The sequence below is a fragment of the Ipomoea nil genome, unplaced genomic scaffold (genome assembly GCF_001879475.1).
Source record: "Ipomoea nil cultivar Tokyo-kokei standard unplaced genomic scaffold, Asagao_1.1 scaffold1770, whole genome shotgun sequence".
In the NCBI taxonomy this organism is placed as follows: Eukaryota; Viridiplantae; Streptophyta; class Magnoliopsida; order Solanales; family Convolvulaceae; genus Ipomoea; species Ipomoea nil.
Window position 1 is genome coordinate 2,955,041 of NW_017618198.1, and position 18,080 is coordinate 2,973,120.

At 43.9% G+C, this 18,080-nt stretch overlaps 1 protein-coding gene and 1 long non-coding RNA gene across 4 annotated transcripts; both read left to right on the plus strand.

Annotated features, from left to right (window-relative positions):
• Nucleotides 1-547: 547 nt before the first annotated feature.
• On the plus strand, nt 548-5,450 carry LOC109192245 (AP-4 complex subunit epsilon-like). Of its 3 annotated transcripts, none has more exons than XR_002056071.1 (5): nt 3,720-4,047; nt 4,153-4,313; nt 4,696-4,812; nt 4,953-5,103; nt 5,186-5,450. XR_002056071.1 is itself a non-coding variant. In XM_019342817.1 (4 exons), the coding sequence occupies exons 2-4, from the start codon at nt 1,917-1,919 to the stop codon at nt 5,267-5,269; spliced, it is 237 nt and encodes a 78-aa protein (XP_019198362.1). In that variant the 5' UTR covers nt 548-640; nt 1,617-1,916; the 3' UTR covers nt 5,270-5,450. The 3 variants fall into 3 exon arrangements, 1 of the variants encoding a protein (XP_019198362.1); XR_002056072.1 differs by having other exon boundaries at nt 4,953-5,062; XM_019342817.1 differs by lacking the exons at nt 3,720-4,047; nt 4,153-4,313; nt 4,953-5,103 and adding exons at nt 548-640; nt 1,617-1,952.
• Nucleotides 2,010-2,361, plus strand: LOC109192246. The gene is made up of 2 exons (XR_002056073.1): nt 2,010-2,042; nt 2,142-2,361. It is a non-coding gene; the product is annotated as an uncharacterized LOC109192246 (long non-coding RNA).
• Nucleotides 5,451-18,080: the final 12,630 nt, after the last annotated feature.

An 18,080-nucleotide genomic window follows, 5' to 3' on the forward strand; every position in this document is an offset into this window, starting at 1 on the left:
TGAACCAAGGTAGCCTATTACCTATTTCTGCTTTGCATTTTGTCACAAAATTCTGTAATTTGTTTGAATATCTTAATCAATTAAAATTCAGCACATTTACAGTTACTGATTGAAAGAATTTTTGTTAAGATGTATTATAAAGATGCAAGCTTTCATTGGCATTTCCCTTTATTTGTAGTTGAGCAGTATGATTATATAGTGCTAAAGCATTAATTAATTTTTACTCATTACTGCAATGAAATTCATAAATTTGTGAAATTTATAGGTGGGAATCTTGAATTTCTGGTTAAGAGACGTTGACATGTTGTTTTGGTTATGTACAGTGCCTCCGGTTAAGAAAACTTAGCTATAAATTTGCTTGCAGTTTGCTAGTTTTTATGATTTGCCAAATATGCAAGAGACTTTGCCTTTCCGTCTCTATAAATTTGCTTGCAATTTGCTAGTTTTTATGATGTTCTTTATATTACTTTTTAAATGGCAAATGTGTAGTAGTTTTTATGATTTGCCAAATATGCAATAGACTATACTTTCAGTTTGCTAGTTCTCAGTTTGTGCTCAGTTGCAAGGCTTTCTGAAGCAGGCTGTGGAACAGTATGATTTCCCGGCTGTGCTTGCTAATGATGAATTAGTATTCTTGATGGTAAGTTATTTTTGCTCAAGTTATTTGATCAATTTCATGCTGGTTAGTTTCACCTTGCCCCAGTGTGCCTTCAAATAAATAAATAAAATCCACAAATAGCCATAATCACCATCTCCCTTGTGGTCTGATGGTACCCGGTATGGACTTTCAAATGGATGGTCCCAGGATCGATTCCCAGCCCAAGCATGGGTCGGAATAAGGTGAAAAATGATCCTAAACCCTGAGCCCCGGGCCGAGCCCCACCCCTTAGCCTGGGGTTGAACCCCTGGGTCGAAGCCCGCCCTGAGCCATGAGCTTCCCCGGTACCTTGGGTTGTATCATACCTTGTACCATGAGCCTCCCCATTACCTCGGGTCTGTACCACAAGCCAAACCCCAAAGCCATGAGCCTGCCGTGAGCCTTTGACCCTGAGCCTTGAACCCTTGAACATGGATCATAATAAGAAACCGGTCCTGGGTCCTTGAAAGTGGGAGGTCCCAGGATCGATTCCTATCCCAGACATTCGAGTGGTCACTGCGGTAAAGAATGACCGAGTAGGTGGAGCAACCGAGTGGGCGACTGAACGCTGCGGTAAAGAATGGCCGAGTAGGTGGAGCAACCGAGTAAGCCCGGCGCTAAGAAAGAATGACTGAGTATGAACCAGGAAAAAAAAAATAGCCATAATCTAACTAGTATAAACTGATTTTGTTATTTATTTTGCGCTGCGGTAAAGAATGGCCGAGTAGGTGGAGCAACCGAGTGAGCCCGGCGCTAAGAAAGAATGACTGAGTATGAACCAGGAAAAAAAAAAAAAAAAAAAAATAGCCATAATCTAACTAGTATAAACTGATTTTGTTATTTATTTTGCTCCTGGCTAATAAAAACTAAAGTTAGAACTGAAATAGATATTGTCACTTCAGGGGTCAAAGTGAAATGAACTCATTTAAGATCTTTGATGTACTAGTGTCCTCTTACCCAATTCATCTGCAATCTGCAGGCTTCAGCTCTAGTAGTGTTTCCAGTATTAGGCGCTCTGCACATTGGCAATTTTCCCCGAGGCGAAGATGCAATGTACTGGTATTTCCATTTGAATGCTTAACGAATGAAGTTTTGATGGTCTTCGAGGGTATATCAAACTGCAATGCATTTGGAGACCAAGTGCATTGTGGATTGAATCAGCTTTTATATATTATTGCAGTTGTGTAGTTGAATTTACTTGATCTCTATTTTCAATACAAGCTAGGATGTTCCAAAGCGATGGAGATTGGAGATAAACTCTAGCCAAGATGCTGTATTGATGCTTTCCTCTATGAATTTGCCAGATGAAATTCAGGTATTTATACGTATCCTCACTGCAGTTTGGTTTTGTGTTGATGTGCCTTTTCATTATTGAAGTATATTTGAGGATAATGATGTTGTTTGTGTAAGGACGCTCACTTCCTTCTAGGAGCTAGGATAGTTTCCAAGTTATTTGATCTCCATTATATTTTCATTTTTCTTATAAACATGGAGGGATGTTCAGACTGAAGTTTGTGGTTTCCAGCATGATGGTAGTCTGCACCTGCAAGCTAGAAGCCAGAAGTATGGAAAGGTTTGCTTGTGGAAATTGATTACACTAAAATGGTATTCTATCCTCACAAGAAACTGTATCTACTTATTCTACTGAGTGTGTGTGAGGATTCTAGGGTTTTTTTTTTTTTTTTTTTTTTTTAAAACTTTATTAATAAAATGGCCGAAGCCAATACAAAGAGGGCTTAGGCCCCACATGGCCTAAACCCTAAAACTAAACTAAGAAATGTAAAGTAGAATAAAACAAGATTACATAAAGAGGCCCCCGGGGCTCTAGTATGCATGCCCCAAGTCCTATGCTAGCTATCACTAACTAAACGTAGGCAGGAATATGATTAAACAAATAAATAGACTGAGAAGCTGCTCCAAATACGCGCAGCCCAACTGCCTCACAGCCCATCATGTAGTACCAAAGCTCAAATAGCGAGGATAGATGCCTCGCGTGTGACAAACATGGCCCCTCCCAGCCAGTTGCACTACAGCGACTACACACCATAATGCCGCCTAGCTGGGCTGCACCACAATTGTAACACCTCCCGGAGCGCCATTGGCTGCCCTGTAGAACCAGACATGCCATACAACAGATAGTACCAATAGCACGCTGGTCTAAGTCAAGATATACAGCTAACAATGGCACGCAGGCCTAAGTCAAGATACAAAGCTTAGTGGCACGCAGGCCTAAGACAAAGGTACAAGGTAGATCCCAGGCCAAAATCGATCAACGCAGCGCAAGGCAGCCAATAGCAGAACCCCCGATCAGCACCAGCACGAACCAGAACCAACCCTAACGGGATTAGCTACTATGGGCCAGCAGCAAGCCTGGACTACCGCCAACGGATTTGAAAAACACCTACCCGGCCACCGTTCAGCCCGGGCTACGATGCAATTTTTACCGCTTGCATCGGCGTTGAGACCTGGTCTTTCCCAAAGATGCCTGCAAAGGCGAAACCAAAACAGCCCAGGACTAGTTCATGCCTCCGAGGCCAAAGAAACAACACCTGCAGAAATAGAAACAAGATAGAACAACCAAGCATCCTGTTCCCATGACCCAACTTAATTCTACCTCGGGTGAGTGTTTAAGGTTATAACAGGCTGACGCGAACAAAAAATAAACCATAGCCCGTCCCCCCGGAGTCCAGAAGGAACTCAGCTACTATTGGCCAGCAGCAAGCCTGACCAGGTCAACGGATTTGAAAATCCTGCCCGGCACACCGTTCAGCCCGGACTAGGGTGCCCTGTTGTACCGCCAGCACCTTACGTTGAGACTCAGCGCTGCAAGCAGGGCCTCACGGCCTCCCAAGAACCTCACACACTCACTATTTTGAGCTCCCATCCACTCTTTCTTTTCCTTTCCAACTCTCATTTTCTTTCCCTCCAATTCTTTTACACTCCAATTCTTTTCACTCTATTTCTTTTCAATCGTTTCTCATTTTCTCAAATCCATTTTCTTTTTTCTTTTCATTTTCTTTTCCTTTTCATTTTTCCATCTCTCTTTCTCTCTTTTTTTTTCTTTTTTTTTTTTTTTACTTATTTTCCCTTCTTTCTTTTTCTTCTTTCTCTTTTTTCTGTTTTTCCTTTTTTCCATATTTCCATCTGAACGAGCAAAAGTACAAGTACAATCAGGGGGGATCATCAATATCAAAAAACACATAGGGCACATCATCATGTATCAGCAAGGCACGGACCCTACGTGGCAGATCATTGAGGCTCCGAAAGATGGCCTCCCCCGGCCTATCCATCGCCCAGTCAGCTAGTGCCTGTGCAGGCATATTGGCCCTGGATTCTAGGGTTTTAATCAATAATGTGTTTGTGTTGAACTTGCAGAACAATTTTCCCTAAGCAATCAATGGTTTATTCAGGTTATTCATTAGTGCAAGATCATACTTTACCATCTTCTTGTAATGCAGTACTGCTATATTTTTCTGCTTCTGACTGTCTACTGCTTTAACTGTTTTATTTTACAGACTATGAATAAAGTATTTGAGCATGCAGGAGATTTGGTGAACGTAAAGGTTGCACATAATTTAATGTGACTGATTGCTGAAGGGTTTGGAGAAGATGATAATAGCGCCGACAGTACTTTTTAACATCTTTTGACTATCCATGTCATCTTGAGCATCTTTTAGTAAATTTCTTTAACTAGACTAACTGTGGCGATTATTTTCTTCAGTTATAAATTATCCATGTTTTTGCAGTTTTAAGTAGAATTACTTAGAATCTATCATACAGTGGCATGCTTTGACTATTTTTTGTGTGTATATTAATAACATTCTGTTTTTTTTTTTTTTTTTTTTTTTTTTTTTTTTGAAATAGGAATCATTCTGTTTTTATTCTTAATCATGATTATTTATACTAATATTTACAAGTTTAAATAGGGGAAGGTAAACGAATTCTGTGTTTAACATTTTGAAAGACATTACCAACTTCTCTGGTCTTGATACTTAAACCTAACACTAGCCACATTGTTGATTTGACACTGGCCACTGGTTCTTTTGCATGACTTGCAGGTCATTTGTTGGGTCTTGGAAGAATATGAAACTGCTGATTGTAAGTATTCTGCTGCCTATATAACTGGGAAAATATGTGATATTGCAGAGGCACATTCAAGTGATGACACTATCAAGGTATGGCATTCTTTTTCTCTACTTTGAATCATTTGTTTGTGCTTTATTTTGTCTTAAATAGCCTCATGTTCTTTTAGTAAAGTGGTAAATGTTTGCAGATTTATAGGTTTGTTAGGTTTACTCATGGACACTTTTTGCAGATTTACCACAAAGATAATGAATTACTCTTATTTCACATAAGAACGTGAAGATTACATCTTGACCTTGCCTATTCATTGAACTTGAGCCATCACTACCTTTTCACCTTGCTGTAAATATCTGGTGTATCACTCTCCTCATAATTTACCATTGGTATTATGATCTTGACCAAAACCTTAGAGCTTGATTGAAGGTAAATAATTTACTCATGCTTAAAAATATTTATGTTTTTTAGTGGCAGGGAATTGCATATCTAGATGTACTCATCACATCACACTTTCTTCCCAAGACAAAGGACTTCCAAAGTGCCGGCCTCTGAACATGAGAATAATTATCCATCTTTATGTGCATAGAATTGTATATATTCATGTGTCTAGTCAGACCATATTTAATAATCATTTGTATTACATTACATCCTTGTAATTCAATATTATACTATGAAAAAAATATTCTTCTATTTTGAACATTTAATTGATGCTAAAATATTTTATTCTCAATTACATGAAATTTTTGTGTAAACTTTTATATATATATAAATATATGTAAATTATAATCAATTATTAAATAAATTGTAAATATTCCCAAATATAAAATTTTGTGATGAAAACTAATATGGAAAAAACGTCAATAAATGTCTTTTTATTGTCATCAATTAATTTTTTTAATGACAACATAATAATGTACACAATCGTCAGTAAATGTAATTTTATTGACGCATTTCATTTTTCGTCACCAATTAAATTTATTCATGACAAACATAATTGTATGAAAAACGTCAGTAAAGACACATTTGCTGACGAAATATTTTATTTCGTCACAAATTATTACCGACGTTTTTGTTAATATTTCGTCTCAAAAAGTATGTAGTCAATGACATTACCAAGACCATGCAAAAACGTCAGTAATCGTAATATTTCGTGACGAAAAACTAATTTCGTCAGTAATACCTTTCCATACGCCGCTAACCCGACGGTCGGGGTGACGTTTTTATTTCGTCAGTAAAGATATTTGGCGACGTTTTTTTTTATTTTACCGACGTTTAAAAAACGTCGCTAAATGTTAACATTCTTGTAGTGGATCAAACATTATGATGAGCTGCGGTTCATCGGTCGGTTGCGATCGAACCCTCCGTGTTGTGATACGGGGCAGGGTGCTGCGGGGCCGTGTCAGAGCTATATGCGCTGACCCTCATGTATGGGCATGCGATTGGTCCTGTGGCGCCAACAAAGTGTGCTTATGTGATGAGATATGGATGAGTTGTTGTTATGAGTGCCTTGAGAATGTGACTATAGGATTTATGCTAGCAAACTGTATATGCTTGGTTATGATTATTGGTTATGCTTATCTCTATCTGTCGTGCCCGTTCCCTATGCTAGTAAACTGTATATGCTTGGTATATCTGTTGGTTATGCTTACCTCTATCTGTCGAGTCTATCCCCGTTTTAAAAGCTAGAGTCTCTTAGGATATATCTTCATGCTTCAAAATGGTTTTCGTATATCTATATATATGTCTATATGTATTGTATTTCAACGCGTTGGAGTGGGTTACCAGCATCTCTCGCTGAACACATATATTTGGCTTTCAGGCACTGATGAGTAGACACTGAAGAGCGCTAGAGATTCGAGGCGTAGTGTAGATAGTTTTCCTTTCAGCCTGCGTGCCATGCTTATGTATTGACATTATTAAGGAATTTAGTTAGTTAGCCTGTGCATCTGAGTTCTCCAGCTCAGGTGTGGCATAGCACCCCATACTCTTATGTTTAGTAATGCTCTGTTTGGGATTTAATAAGAGAATGCCTTTATTATATAAGTCTTTAAAAGTTTAAAAATATCGGGGTGTTACAGTAAGCCTCGAAGTGGAAGCAACAATGGAATAAGTGGATGTAGCAACCAAGACCTGTGTACGAAGTCAGGGACTTCGGCAAGTCAAGATCCACAGTCGTGAGGTAGATGCAAGTGGGAACCGATGAAGTAAGCTCTTGTACCCTTTTGTTGCACCTCCCTTTGTCTTTGTGCCCTTCTTTGCGTGTTAGTTTCGGGCGTTAGCTTGTTCGAGAGTTACCCTTGACCCTCTTAAATCTCTTCTCTCCTTTAGACAAACACAATCACCCTTTTTGCCAAGTGATCCTTTCCTTCCGAACCTTGTTCTTGTGTTTTTTCCAAACCATCTTGTGCAAGGCGGCAGTGGCTTCTGCTTATGAAGGAATCCGGCAAGGTCTAAGAGTTAAGCCGCGTTTGAGTCGAGGTGGAGAGCCTCTAGATCGACAAGCGTAGTAATCAACTTCAAGCCGAAGTTTCGTCAGAAGCCGTGAACCCTTTCACCTCTTGAAGCCGACCTTCTTCTCTTTCTCTCGTCGAATTCCTTGTCCCTTCTCGAGAAATCCTTCTTGTCTTTTCAAACCTCGTTCTTGTTCCCTTCTTGATTTGACTCTGTCCAAGGTTACGACCTCATCTTTCCTAAGTTGTGACTTTGAAAAATTTTGATTCCCTTCCTCATCAGTGCTACCCTTGAGTTTAAATCGGATACCCTCCATGGGGAAATTCTTTTCAACTTCCTTAAACCCGGTTTTGATTCCTTACTCATTGAGTTGTAGCCTTGTTTACTATTCTCCTTTTCTTAATCAACATGGTCCTCGAATCTTTGAACCTAAACTCTCACCTTGATCTTCCCCTTTGAATCGAACCTCGTTTTTGTATTCCTCGCTTTTAACAATTCTGTGCAAGGTGGAAACCTTATCTCCTAAGTTTCAACTTTGATGACTTTGATCCTACTCCTAAGTAACGTGATCCTTGAGTTTCTGAACCCAAACCTTTCGCTCTAATCCTTACCGTTGAACCGCATCTCTTCTTGTGAGCCTTCTTTCCCCTGGGTTACCTTTCTTCTTTGTTACCGTTCCTATTTTGAACCTTTCATCCAGACCGAAGTTTTGAAGTTTCAAGCGTTGCTTTGTAGAGAGTTGGAAAAGGTGTGCTAATGCAAGTGTTAAGTCGGTGGCCTTCATCAAGTTAGCCCAAGAGCCGGAGAGAAGGACATCCAACCCGTGTTTTGGATCTAGCAGTTGTGGCCTTGTCGGAAGTGACAGATCAAGTTCAAGCAGATGCCAAGCTCAAGTTAAGTAGTGGGGGTACCTTGTTTCCTTTGGTTGAAGAGGCCAGCAGAGATCAGTTGAAGATGCAACCCTGGTTCTGTGATCCCGAGTGATCTAGCTTAGGGTTCTTGTTGTAACACCCCGTGTTACGGCCCCTAAAACCATTTAATTAATTAATCAATAGCCCAAGAGAAAGAATAAATTATAATTAATTAGGGAAAAAGGGCCCACCATAGTCCATGGGCCCTCATGTATAAACCCAACCCCTAAACCCAATCCTTAGTTCCGAAAGGAATAGAATTAGCGAGCCTATAATATTAGTCCCTCATTAGGACTCCTAAATATATAAATAGGGGACTTAAGAGACACCTAGAATTCCCCACAAGATTAACGCCCCACCACCCCTGAAAGAGCTCCAAGAATCCCCTTAGGAGAAATCAAGAAAGCAAGGAAGCTTAAAGAAAGATCCTTCATAGCCAAGGAATTAATTAAGGCTAAGAGGTAACCCATGTCTCAACAAAACCTATTTTCATAGCTATGATTTCCCCTTAGGGTTTCCCCCATATTATTGTGTATTGGCGAGATGTGATGATTATTATTGATGTTTGATGTGATAATTCCATGAAGGATCTTGATATTCTTGATATTGGGAGATTCTTGATAATTATGGTGTTCTTGATGATTATATGGAGTTCTTGATGATTATGTGTTGTTCTTGATAATTGTGTGATGATCTTGATGTTTATGTGTTATTCTAACCGAATCCTGCAATTAGAAGACGAACCGTATTCTTGTTGATATAAAAGTGATTAGAACCCTAGGTTGTATCATATGATCTTATTCCTGGTTTATCGGGTGGGGAAATCGCATGTTTGGGTGTTGATTATATTTAGAAAAGCATGATAAGTTATGTGCCGTTCGATTCCTGTATTTGACTCGTTAATTGTCTACGTGTTGTCGTTAATTGCGTTGTAAAGTGTCTAAGCATGGTTTCGGGTTCCACAATGGTTCCCGGGGCGAAATTGTGTGATAAGAGTCAGTGGGGGGTAGGGGACCCGCCACCTACCCACGGCCGGAAAGTGTATCTCCGGCAGCGGGCAGCCGGCGGGCGGGCAGCTACCCGCCGGCGACCCGCTGCCCGGAACAGTGAAATCCGGCGGGTGGCCCCCACCCACCGGCTACCCGCTGGAAATTATCCCACCTTGGGATCCCGGCTTCCCCGTTTGATGTTCCCCCGTTCCTCGTGGTGTCTCAACGGACCCCGTTTATCGTGCCTATGTCTAGTTTGATGTTTCGGGCACCGTTCGTAGGTTTATGAGTCTATTATATTGCATGCTAGTTGAATTGGTATCCCGTTGACCTAGGTGGAAGGAGTATGAACCCCTTAGGACTATTCTTAGTATGTGATGGATCACGCATAGGTTTGTTATGCGCTTTCTCCCCCTTCCCAATGTGAAATATGGGTTGCATGTGCTTGCTATGTGTTATGTGTGTGTGTCACCCCAATTCGGTTGCGATCGGATTGGTTATCCTGAGCTGCGGTTCAGAAGCTGGCTGCGGTCAGATTGATACTCTTGGGCTGCGGTCCACCGTTTGGTTGCGATCAAACGTTTCTATACGAGCTGCGGTTCGTCCTTTTTCCTGGCTGCGGTCAGATGATATTCTCTTGGGCTGCGGTCCACTGTTTGGTTGCGATCAAACACTATGATAAGCTGCGGTTCATCGGTCGGTTGCGATCGACCCCTCCGTGTTGCGATACGGGGCAGGGTGCTGCGGGGCCGTGTCAGAGCTATATGCGCTGACCCTCATGTATGGGCATGCGATTGGTCCTGTGGCGCCAACAAAGTGTGCTATGTGTTGTGATATGGATGAGTTGTGATTATGAGTGTCTTGGGGGAATGTGACTGTGGGATTTATGTTGGGGATTGTTTATGTTGGGTTGTGATTATCGTTATGCTTTGCCTTACCTGCCTTACCCGTTATGAACTGCATATGCTCGTTATGACTGTTACTTGTGTCTGGCCTTATCTGTCGAGTCATTCCCGGTTTTAAAGCTAGAGTTCGTAAGATATATCTTCATGCTCAAAATGGTTTTCGTATATCTATATATATCTCTATATGTATTGTATTTCCACGCGTTGAAGTGGGTTACCAGCATCTCTCGCTGAACAGATATATTTGGCTTTCAGGCACAGAGGACTAGAGCACTGGAGCGCGCTAGAACTGGAGCGTAGACGTAGATTAGTTTCCCTTTCGGCCTGCGTGCCATATTATGCATTGTGTTCCAATGGATATTAGTTAGACAGCCTGTGCACCTGGGTTCACTAGCCCAGGTGTGGCATAGCACCCCGTACACTTATGATACACTTTGGGATGTGATGAGATATTACCTTTATTATATAAGTTTTAAATGTCTTGAAAATCTGGGGTGTTACAGTTGGTATCAGAGCCTAAGTTTGACCCTAGGATAAGACTCTTAAGACCGGACTTTAGGACATTAGGCTTGAACTCTAGGTACCTAGGAACATAGGACTCAGGAATCTTAGGACGCGCGGTGAGATCGTGAAACCTACACATATCTTCTCTACACTTACCCTTCCTCATTCTAAAACCCTTCCCCACTTATCACTTCATAAGAAGTACGTCAGACCCTAATTTAACGTTCTTATAAACGCTGACCAGAAAGACGATAGCATGGCACCAAACAGAAGGCAATCAAGAACTCCAGAGCCCGCCACAAACGACCCCCTTGACCCAAACCCTACAACAGCTGACACAAGTCGCACAGGCACTAAGTGACGCGGCCCTTCGCAACAACAGGCCCCCACCACCTCCATCAAACGCAAACTCAGACGTCGCCCGACAAGTTTCAAATCACCGACCACCCACGTTTTCGGGAGAAGAGGATCCCGCGGTCCTAGAAGAATGGATCCGAACCCTTGATAAGATTTTTGGGGTATTAGAATGCCCGGAGGAACGCCGCGTAGAGATAGCCTCGTTCTACTTCGGGCACGAGGCCGATCTCTGGTGGATCCACGAGGGACCCACATATCAACAAGAACCGGGGTTCAATTGGGTGGATCTCAAGACACGACTACGAGAGAGATTCTATCCAACCCACGTAAAAGCATCCATGTACGAAGAGTTCCTTCATCTAAAACAAGGAACGGCCACCGTCGCAGAATACCATAAACGATTCCTTGAGCTGGCGCGCTTCGCGCCAGAGCTAGTCCCCACCGAGGTAACCAAGATAGAGAGATTTGTGTCGGGCCTCAACTTCGAAGCTCGAAAGGCGCTAGTGGTAAGCAGACCTCGGACCCTCAACGAGGCCTACTCCAGTGCCGCGAACCTCTATCGAATTCAACTACTCCAACGCGGAGTTCAGGAACAAATACGAAGAAGAAACACTGGAAGTGGGGCACCGCCAATGAAAAGAACGAGAAACGACACCGGCACAAGGTCGAACAACCCGACCAACCAAAGACCGCCCCTGGGAAACAACGAAGCTAATCCAAGAAGCTTCCCTTGCCCGAGATGCATCAAAAGCCACAGGGGCAAGGATTGCGCAGGCAACCCCTGGCGATGCTTCAACTGTGGAGAGGAGGGGCACAAGGCCTTCCAGTGCACTCGACCCCAAAGACCGCGCCCCGCCACCATGGGCCAACACGGGGGCACCGGTCATCAAGGAAGTTACGGCGCTCCCGGAAAGGTATTCGTTATGAGCCACACTCAAGCCAACCTCGGAAACGAAGAGGACCTAGAAGGGGGAAACCCAATCCCGGAGGACGAGGACCATACGGATCCCACAGAAGAAAATCCAGAAAATGAGTTCTGTCTAGGATAAACCATCACACCCCTTGTAACCACCCCCCCCCCCCCCCCCCGTGTTGTAAAGCCCACTTATTTAGCTTAGCTATTTCGAAAGTACTATGAATAAAGATTTTGATTGAATTTCAATTCCACTACGGAGGTAAAACACAAGTTACACCATCAACTCAACCCTTCCCCCACTAAAGGACGAAACAAGGAACAGGACAAAAACCATACCATCAAGAAATACCTAATGTCACCATTAGGAATTGAACCCTAGACCTCCTATTTACAAGTCCAAGCCCCCAACCACTAAAACATGAGTGTTTCTTGAAACCTCAAGGGAATACTCCCTTATTCAACCCCTCCAAGTCCCCAAAACCCACAAAAACCCCAAATCAAAAACCGTTCTCTTCCTTCTTCCTCCCCTTCACCTTCCCCACTCCCTCTCCTTCTCTCCCACACAACCCGCCGCACCACCATAGCAACCACTCGACGCCACTGCCGCACGAACGCCGTCTCCGTCCGACCGCCTCCCGCCAGTCCGCGCCGCTGCACCACCGCAACAGCGCCCAGCCGCCCTCGCCCGAAGACCGCCCGGCCACCGCCCGCTGTCTCGCTGCACACCACCCCGAAGCCGCCTCTCTCCCTCGCCAAGGCCATCGTCTCCCATCACCGACCCTCCACCGGAGCACCACGAATCGCCGCACGCTCGGCCACCGGGAAAGACACGCCGGAGCCCCGCCGCCTCGCCGGAAAAGTTCGTCGGAGGTTCACCGAAAAGGTTGCCGAAAATTTTGCCGGAATTTCTCACCACCAAAGAAAGATTCACGATGCCGAAAAAACCCCTCAGAATCCGCACCCCGGAATGGAACAACGCCGATTACACCGTGATCGGAGGTAAAAGTCTTGAACCCGACCAATTCTCTCCGGAATTGGTCGATATGCTTAAACACCAAGGACTCCTAGATGCATACCTCACCATCAAAGGGGATACATACCCCGAATTGGTGAAGGAGTTCTATCGACATCTTGTGGCCACAAAACGGGGTGACAAAATAGAGATCACCACCAAGGTCCGTGGCAAGGAAATTGTGCTTTCCGAAGGCCGGTTGGCCAAGCTCTTGAAATTGACCACCACGGGTGTGTCTAACTATGACCGAAAGGGGTGGATTGAAACCCAAACTACGGGATACAAGGACTATCTCGGGTACCTACTCGGGAAAGAGGACGGGTTCACCTCGGCCACCCGACCAAACCGAAAGTGGCTATCGGCGGAGCAAAAGATATTGGTTATGATTGTAACCGATAGCCTCTTGCCCACCAATAACAAGAGCAAGGATGTGGGGAGCCTGGAGTGCACCTTTGCGTATCTCCTAAAACACAAAATCAAGTTCAACCTGCCGGCACTCATGCTAAAGCACATAGACTTCTGCAAGACAAACAATCGGCTTAGCCTACCCAACGGGATGATCCTAAGTTGGATCATGGAGAAAAAGGGGATAGACCTAAGCCACACCGAGGTCAGAACCGCCAATGGCATGGGTTTCAATGCCCAAAACCTCCGCCGCAATGACATCTACTACACCGAAGGAGGACACTATCTCACCCTCGAAGAAATTTGCCAAAAACCCGAGGAGGAACGTAAGGAATTGGTTGATCGGTTGGACATCTCTAACAAAAAGCTCAAGCGGGCCGTGCAAGATTGCGGAGGTACGGAGGGAAATGAGGGGCAAGAAGGGGAAGACGGGCCTAACCCGTCAGTGCACCCACAGCCAGGAGGGAACCCGAGGGGACAAGACGAGGGTTCGGTCAACGAACGCATACTCGCACAGCTCAACCGGCAGAACCAAATCATGGAAGAAGGGTTCTCATCCTTGATTCACACCACACGCGCACTCGATCAAAGGGTAGCAGCGATCGAGACCGCCTTGGGCACTCGCGGTGCATCCAGTTCCAGCACAGGAAACCGAGGTACAACAAAAAAAAAAACTTCTCTTTCACAACACCATCAAAAGATCAGCCTACCCCAAGCCAAGACAAACGTAAGGTCACAATCCTAAATCAGGAGGCCGAGCTACGAGGTGTCTAAGGGTGAGAGAATGGACTATAACACCGGGCTTCGGGGACGAAGCCCCTTGTAAGGGGGTGAGAGTGTAACACCCCGTGTTACGGCCCCTAAAACCATTTAATTAATTAATCAATAGCCCAAGAGAAAGAATAAATTATAATTAATTAGGGAAAAAGGGCCCACCATAGTCCATGGGCCCTCATGTATAAACCCAACCCCTAAACCCAATCCTTAGTTCCGAAAGGAATAGAATTAGCGAGCCTATAATATTAGTCCCTCATTAGGACTCCTAAATATATAAATAGGGGACTTAAGAGACACCTAGAATTCCCCACAAGATTAACGCCCCACCACCCCTGAAAGAGCTCCAAGAATCCCCTTAGGAGAAATCAAGAAAGCAAGGAAGCTTAAAGAAAGATCCTTCATAGCCAAGGAATTAATTAAGGCTAAGAGGTAACCCATGTCTCAACAAAACCTATTTTCATAGCTATGATTTCCCCTTAGGGTTTCCCCCATATTATTGTGTATTGGCGAGATGTGATGATTATTATTGATGTTTGATGTGATAATTCCATGAAGGATCTTGATATTCTTGATATTGGGAAATTCTTGATAATTATGGTATTCTTGATGATTATATGGAGTTCTTGATGATTATGTGTTGTTCTTGATAATTGTGTGATGATCTTGATGTTTATGTGTTATTCTCACCGAATCCTGCAATTAGAAGACGAACCGTATTCTTGTTGATATAAAAGTGATTAGAACCCTAGGTTGTATCATATGATCTTATTCCTGGTTTATCGGGTGGGGAAATCGCATGTTTGGGTGTTGATTATATTTAGAAAAGCATGATAAGTTATGTGCCGTTCGATTCCTGTATTTGACTCGTTAATTGTCTACGTGTTGTCGTTAATTGCGTTGTAAAGTGTCTAAGCATGGTTTTGGGTTCCACAATGGTTCCCGGGGCGAAATTGTGTGATAAGAGTCAGTGGGGGGTAGGGGACCCACCACCTACCCACGGCCGGAAAGTGTATCTCCGGCAGCGGGCAGCTACCCGCCGGCGACCCGCTGCCCGGAACAGTGAAATCCGGCGGGTGGCCCCCACCCACCGGCTACCCGCTGGAAATTATCCCACCTTGGGATCCCGGCTTCCCCGTTTGATGTTCCCCCGTTCCCCGTGGTGTCCCAACGGACCCCGTTTATCGTGCCTATGTCTAGTTTGATGTTTCGGGCACCGTTCGTAGGTTTATGAGTCTATTATATTGCATGCTAGTTGAATTGGTATCCCGTTGACCTAGGTGGAAGGAGTATGAACCCCTTAGGACTATTCTTAGTATGTGATGGATCACGCATAGGTTTGTTATGCGCTTTCTCCCCCTTCCCAATGTGAAATATGGGTTGCATGTGCTTGCTATGTGTTATGTGTGTGTGTCACCCCAATTCGGTTGCGATCGGATTGGTTATCCTGAGCTGCGGTTCAGAAGCTGGCTGCGGTCAGATTGATACTCTTGGGCTGCGGTCCACCGTTTGGTTGCGATCAAACGTTTCTATACGAGCTGCGGTTCGTCCTTTTTCCTGGCTGCGGTCAGATGACATTCTCTTGGGCTGCGGTCCACTGTTTGGTTGCGATCAAACACTATGATGAGCTGCGGTTCATCGGTCGGTTGCGATCGACCCCTCCGTGTTGCGATACGGGGCAGGGTGCTGCGGGGCCGTGTCAGAGCTATATGCGCTGACCCTCATGTATGGGCATGCGATTGGTCCTGTGGCGCCAACAAAGTGTGCTATGTGTTGTGATATGGATGAGTTGTGATTATGAGTGTCTTGGGGGAATGTGACTGTGGGATTTATGTTGGGGATTGTTTATGTTGGGTTGTGATTATCGTTATGCTTTGCCTTACCTGCCTTACCCGTTATGAACTGCATATGCTCGTTATGACTGTTACTTGTGTCTGGCCTTATCTGTCGAGTCATTCCCGGTTTTAAAGCTAGAGTTCGTAAGATATATCTTCATGCTCAAAATGGTTTTCGTATATCTATATATATCTCTATATGTATTGTATTTCCACGCGTTGAAGTGGGTTACCAGCATCTCTCGCTGAACAGATATATTTGGCTTTCAGGCACAGAGGACTAGAGCACTGGAGCGCGCTAGAACTGGAGCGTAGACGTAGATTAGTTTCCCTTTCGGCCTGCGTGCCATATTATGCATTGTGTTCCAATGGATATTAGTTAGACAGCCTGTGCACCTGGGTTCACTAGCCCAGGTGTGGCATAGCACCCCGTACACTTATGATACACTTTGGGATGTGATGAGATATTACCTTTATTATATAAGTTTTAAATGTCTTGAAAATCTGGGGTGTTACAGTTGGTATCAGAGCCTAAGTTTGACCCTAGGATAAGACTCTTAAGACCGGACTTTAGGACATTAGGCTTGAACTCTAGGTACCTAGGAACATAGGACTCAGGAATCTTAGGACGCGCGGTGAGATCGTGAAACCTACACATATCTTCTCTACACTTACCCTTCCTCATTCTAAAACCCTTCCCCACTTATCACTTCATAAGAAGTACGTCAGACCCTAATTTAACGTTCTTATAAACGCTGACCAGAAAGACGATAGCATGACACCAAACAGAAGGCAATCAAGAACTCCAGAGCCCGCCACAAACGACCCCTTGACCCAAACCCTACAACAGCTGACACAAGTCGCACAGGCACTAAGTGACGCGGCCCTTCGCAACAACAGGCCCCCACCACCTCCATCAAACGCAAACTCAGACGTCGCCCGACAAGTTTCAAATCACCGACCACCCACGTTTTCGGGAGAAGAGGATCCCGCGGTCCTGTTTCTGTTTCTGTTTGTGGCTTGTTCCTTAGCTGAGTCGTTTCGTTTTGAGTAGATCGTTGGCTAGTTTTTAGCTGGAGTTAGGCTCGGTGTGAAGTTAGTTTCCTTTCCGGTTAATCTTTTATCTGCCACCTTATCTTTCTTTCTTGTTTTACCTTTGTGAACCCTCAACCTATCTCTGAGTCTTGTCTCTCGTCTTGTTAACCGACGGTTTTGGTGTTGAACTTTGTTGTGACCAAACCTATCTATCTCACCACTTTAATTTGAACCCTTGTTTCCTCTAACTTTGGTTAGTGGCGAACACCTTTGTTGCTTAAAACCTCGTTTGCAACCCATCTCTTAAGCTTTGTCATCCGTTTCTCAAGCCGACCATTTTCGTTGTGGAACCTTGTTGCGTCCCTTGCTTGTTTTGTTAGTAGGTTCGTTGGTAGTTGTTTGCTCAGTTGTGCGTTTAGTCGTTCTCCCTTGTTTGCCGTGGTTGTTAGCTTGTAGTTTGAGTAGTTGTTTTAGTTGTTTCGCTTACATGAAGACGCAGTTTGTTGCTGTGCACCAAAGGCTAGATCAGATTGAAGCCAGTTCAAGTCGTAGAGGAGAAGATGATGAAGAATCCGAGGAGTCGGAGAGCAAGTCCTTCTAGAGTGGAGTTGTGGCAATCTTGTTCGCCCTTCCTTAGTAGTTGTATCTTCTTAGCTGTTGTTGACGTTTGTTGGTTGTTTGTTGTTTGCTTCTATGCTTGTTTTGCTTGTTGACTTGTTGCCTAGATTAGTGTTTTGTGTTGGTGGTCTAGATCTTAGTTGTTGGCTAGAAGTTAGTGTATGTGTTGGGACTAGAGTTTGAAGTGCTCAATATATCGGTTCGTTGAATTCTTGCCAATCCTTGTTTTGAAATGCCTTCTTTCTTGCTTTGAATTCTTGTGAATCCTCTTTGAGTTTTGGCCAAGATAGAATGTTCTTGACCCACTTGTCACAATGTTGTTTCTTCTCACCGTTTGCTTTTAATTCTTCGTACCCAAGCTTCGGGGACGAAGCTTCTTTGAAGGGGGAGAGGATGTGACACCACGAAATCCAAATTCAATTAAGGGACTAATTGAGTAATTAATCCTATTTCAATTGGTGATTTAATTCTTAAAAATCCTGAAAATTCAATAGTCGGGGACTAGTAATTGACTAGTCAACCCCAAAGTCAAAGTTGTACCTTAAGCTTTATAAGGAGTTCCCTTGTTTCCTTACATTTCCTTATGTTAGTAAGGGTATTCTTGACTTTTCACTTAGTGTTAGTATTGTAAGCTAACCTAGTAGACCACCC

Excerpts from the sequence above, each read along its gene's own strand:
- LOC109192245 (XM_019342817.1), top strand. The coding sequence starts at position 1,917 with ATGCTTTCCTCTATGAATTTGCCAGATGAAATTCAG. Across the intron at positions 1,953-4,695 it reads ATTTGCCAGATGAAATTCAG|GTCATTTGTTGGGTCTTGGA; the intron begins GTATTTATACGT and ends CATGACTTGCAG. Across the intron at positions 4,813-5,185 it reads CAAGTGATGACACTATCAAG|TGGCAGGGAATTGCATATCT; the intron begins GTATGGCATTCT and ends TATGTTTTTTAG.